Genomic DNA, 4,154 nt, shown 5'->3' on the forward strand with positions numbered 1-4,154 from the left:
ACTGATGATCTTCGGTAGAACGTCCGCTGGAGTGAAAGCAGCAGGCATAGACGGAAAAGCAGTAGCAGAGGCAGAGGTGGGAGAATGAGGGAGCTTATCGATGGAAAAAAGGAGGCGGAGGTGGGAGAAAGAGATGGAGGTGGGAGAGGAAGGGAGAAAGATGAAAGAAAGAAATGAAGTTAGAATTGGTAGTTATAGTTAAAATAGAAAGAATATAAATATGCAAATATTTATGATTATAAAAATTGATGAATTGATTCAATCTAAACAAGATTCAGAATATCGTAAAAATTAATAACCTTCTTAAAAGACAAAAACTATTTGCTTATATACACACACACACACATCCTAGATGTCGATCAGCAACTATTATCCTTATCCATGGCTTCAAGCTGGAGAAAGTTAGGTTTTGTCGCCATGCTTCTATGTCTATCGTGTTCTATGTTAATCAGAGGACAAGATCTATCAAAGCATCTCGTTATTGAAAATGGCTCTAAGGTAATTTGAATATTTACATTTGTTTTTGAGGTCGGAAGATGGGGGCATCCCATGAATCCGATACGCACTCGGAACAAATCTAAAAGTTTGATCCACTTCAAGTCGTGCAAACCACATAATAACTGGTGCAAATCAAGCACGGGCGATTCTTAACTGGGTATCGATCGGACCGAATTGGGTATGCTAAATGAATGCATTTTCGTCCTCCTAATTAATCTGTCCCCCTAATAGTATTTACTTTAAAATATAAGTCCAAAATTCAAAGTATTCATAAATGGAAAAGAGAAACACAATGTTTCTCCATTGACATTTGATTTTATCCATTTAATTTCGAAATATACCAGTTTTCTAGGCTGCAAGAAGGCGTCATCTTCGCAAAACAAAGAAAAAAAGAAAGAAGGTCCCTTCCTGATTTTACTAATTGGGTCATAATTAATCATGGTTTATTTGAGTACCCATTAAAAAAAAAAAAAAAACAATAAATACAACAAGGATAGAAATAAAATTCCTCTGCAGTTTACTAATATATACGATCTTGAGGAGTTATTGCAGAATTCAAGGAATTATTATGTTTCTAATCTTTAAATTTCATAACCAAATAATATACAAACTCTTGATCTTACAGCTAGGATTTACCGGAGGCCCACTAGCAATCAAATTAGCAGAAAATTCATCCGGTGGCGGTTCAACAGAAGACAGCCATATTGTCTATGTATTAAATCTCCATTTCTAACTTATCAATGGAACATTGTTCAGGTGATAATATATCCATATATACAGCTTCTGATATAATGTTTCTTGGACTTGTCAGAATTCAGGTTACCGAAGTAAAGGTCGCCATGGTGGTACACTGTGGCATGGAGTAAGAGCTGAGATTACCGTATGGAACATACTAGATGTGCAACCTCTTTCAAGTAGCGGGGCTTACATAGCAGTAATCAACAAAGGAGCAGGGCTAGAATTTATCGCAGCTGGAATTCATGTAGATGATAGCATTTTCTCTTTATCTTTTTTTAGATTACCATTCATCAAGAAATAAACGTAAGACAGTACATTCAAATTATAGTAATAAGGTATTTGTATTCTGATATTATATTGGTATCTAATAAAAATATAAAGCGCAATGAGTGTTACACTTTCTCTCCAACAAACATACATGAGTTTACATCATATATAAAAGCTATATTTACAAATCAACATATACATGTTTATTAGGTTGTAACACAAAATTTAGTTGAAAATTAAATTTGTGACACTCTAAAAAAATTTACACAAAACAAGACCAAAATTTTGCTAAAGAAATGACTAAGTATGATATCCTAGTCCAGAAATTTATCAAAAGCAATGACTAGGAAGTAACAATCTTCATTTGCTTTGTTAGTTCGTAATAACTTTGATTAATTCTTCGGTTTCTAACCAGTGCAACTCCGTTCTGTTGAATACAATTTTTTTGGCAGGTAAATCCTAGTCTTTATAATGATAATAAGGTGCATTTCTTCACATACTGGACAGTAAGTATTCAATAAGTTATTCTCTACATTTAAAATTTATTGAACGGTCTCATCTTTTAACCAGTTAAAACACAACTGGAAAAAGATACCAAGTATGCAAATGGTTTAGAAATAGCTTAACACAGGTTGTGGATCAATATCACATGGGATCGCATTAGTAATTTATTAGGTCAAGCTCTACATTTAATGTGGAATACATAATTAATCTCTGTTGCAGAGTACAAGTGACTACTCGACAGGCTGCTACAATAAAGATTGCCCAGGTTTCGTACCAGCAGATGGTTCGAATCTTTACCCTGGAGAACCCTTTCATCCTCCATTTTCAACTTACGAGGGGGAACAAAGAGGGATTACAATTAGGATAAAAAAGGTTTTCTGAGCTCTCTTAAACCTAACAAGAACATGCATTATTGCATAATCATTTATGTCTTTACCTGCCATGCATACTATGTATAGATAACATAAAAGTTCAATAGCACTATATAGTAAGATTGTTTCAACTCATATCAGGCATAGTCTGCAATTCTGCATTACAATGATTTAGTATTAATTCCTGGATTTATATTCAGTTATATAGCTTAATTAATAACAATTCTGCCCTTGATTCAACGAAACTAATTGCATGAACAATATCACTGGGATCACAAGTATCGTAAAATTTTAGTAAAGTATGTACACTAATAATTATGAACTTCATCTCATGTGTAGGATGAACACACTGGAGACTGGTCATTGTACAGAGAAGATCTAGGTGGCCCTACTAATGGCATGACATTGCTAGGATGGTGGCCAGCAACACTCTTCAAGTATTTGTCAGAACATGCCGAGATAATTCAATGGACAGGATTTGTTAGCCATAACTACAATGAGACTAGTCCTTCCATGGGCAGTGGGCATTACTCCAGAGAGCTAGACAGTAGAGCAGCTTCTTTCAATGATTGTTTCGGATTCGATGAAAATGGTTATGTTTATGAGGAATCTTATGACCCTGATACCTATGTGCCCAGACCAGATTGTTATGGCGTCTCTGAATGGTACGTGACTAAGCATGCCGCACGACGCCACTTTTTTTATGGTGGACCAGCCGGTTGCTCAAAGAAAAAATGAGGAGTCAGTTTGCATAAAGTGTAAACAATAGAATCAATAAGTTCAAAATATATCGTGTGGTGGATTTTATTTGAATTGGTATAACAAAGAAATAAATATTGCATCATTTGCTCGTAAAAATTTTTATTTTAAAGGTAAAATGTCTATTCTACCCCTCATTTCTTCTTCTTCTTCAACCCATGTTTCATAATATTGCTCTTAAGCTGAAAATGGTGGTGTGAAGAGAAAAAACGAAGAGAACTTCAAATTTATAACTAAATAAACTAAAACATATTTTTTTCTAAACAAATTAACAAATTGTCAGAGCCTTAATAATGACCGTCTCTGAAGAAAGTCTCGAATCCGATTCCAATCCAGAAATAGCTGGTTGTTTGAACGAAGAGAAAGACTGACTTTGAAATTAAATAAAGAGACTTTTATTCCCAACTTTGTAAACTAACTTCCTTGCTCTCTAGGAAATCAAGTTTAATACCCTAAAGAGCACTCAATTGACCCCAGAGCTTCTTCCCTCTCTCTGTTAGCTCCCATTTCATACTTTGAACTCCAAATCAATCACGTTAATTTTTTTTTTATTTCTCTCCCACTTCGAATTCAATGCCCCAAATTGAATATATATATTCTCATATTAGGTAATTCTTTACATGATTGTTAATTTCTTTTCCAAAATACTACTCTTTTAATTAGGTGTGCCTCGAATATTACTCTTTTACTTTGGTTGTATCGTTTTTTTAATACTTGTAGATTTAACTGGTCGTTGTATGTTTGGATCATATCACCAGCTAATCAGAAGTTAATTTATTTAGAAAAAGCATGCGTTAGTTTATTTAGTTATAAATTCGAAGTTCTCTTCCTTTCTCTTTTAAACCACCATTTTTAGCTAAGAGAAACATTATAAAAGATGGGGTGAAGAGAGAGAAAGGAGAGGGGCAAAATAGATATTTGAACTTTCAAATAAAATTATAATATAAATTCAGCTTAAATTTTCAAATTTAATCAAAATATGGGGAAATAAGAAATGATTTCAACTTTGAATGGAGA

The 4,154-nt window shown here is 33.8% G+C and overlaps 1 protein-coding gene across 1 annotated transcript; it reads left to right on the forward strand.

Annotated features, from left to right (window-relative positions):
* Positions 1 to 381: 381 nt before the first annotated feature.
* Positions 382 to 3,147, forward strand: LOC144544789 (protein neprosin-like). Its single transcript, XM_078293342.1, has 6 exons — positions 382 to 498; positions 1,124 to 1,210; positions 1,310 to 1,480; positions 1,956 to 2,009; positions 2,227 to 2,379; positions 2,718 to 3,147. Exons 1-6 carry the CDS (start codon positions 382 to 384, stop codon positions 3,114 to 3,116), a joined length of 981 nt encoding a protein of 326 aa, XP_078149468.1. The 3' UTR covers positions 3,117 to 3,147.
* Positions 3,148 to 4,154: the final 1,007 nt, after the last annotated feature.

This window comes from Carex rostrata, chromosome 27 (genome assembly GCF_964058835.1).
Source record: "Carex rostrata chromosome 27, lpCarRost1.2, whole genome shotgun sequence".
NCBI lineage: Eukaryota > Viridiplantae > Streptophyta > Magnoliopsida > Poales > Cyperaceae > Carex > Carex rostrata.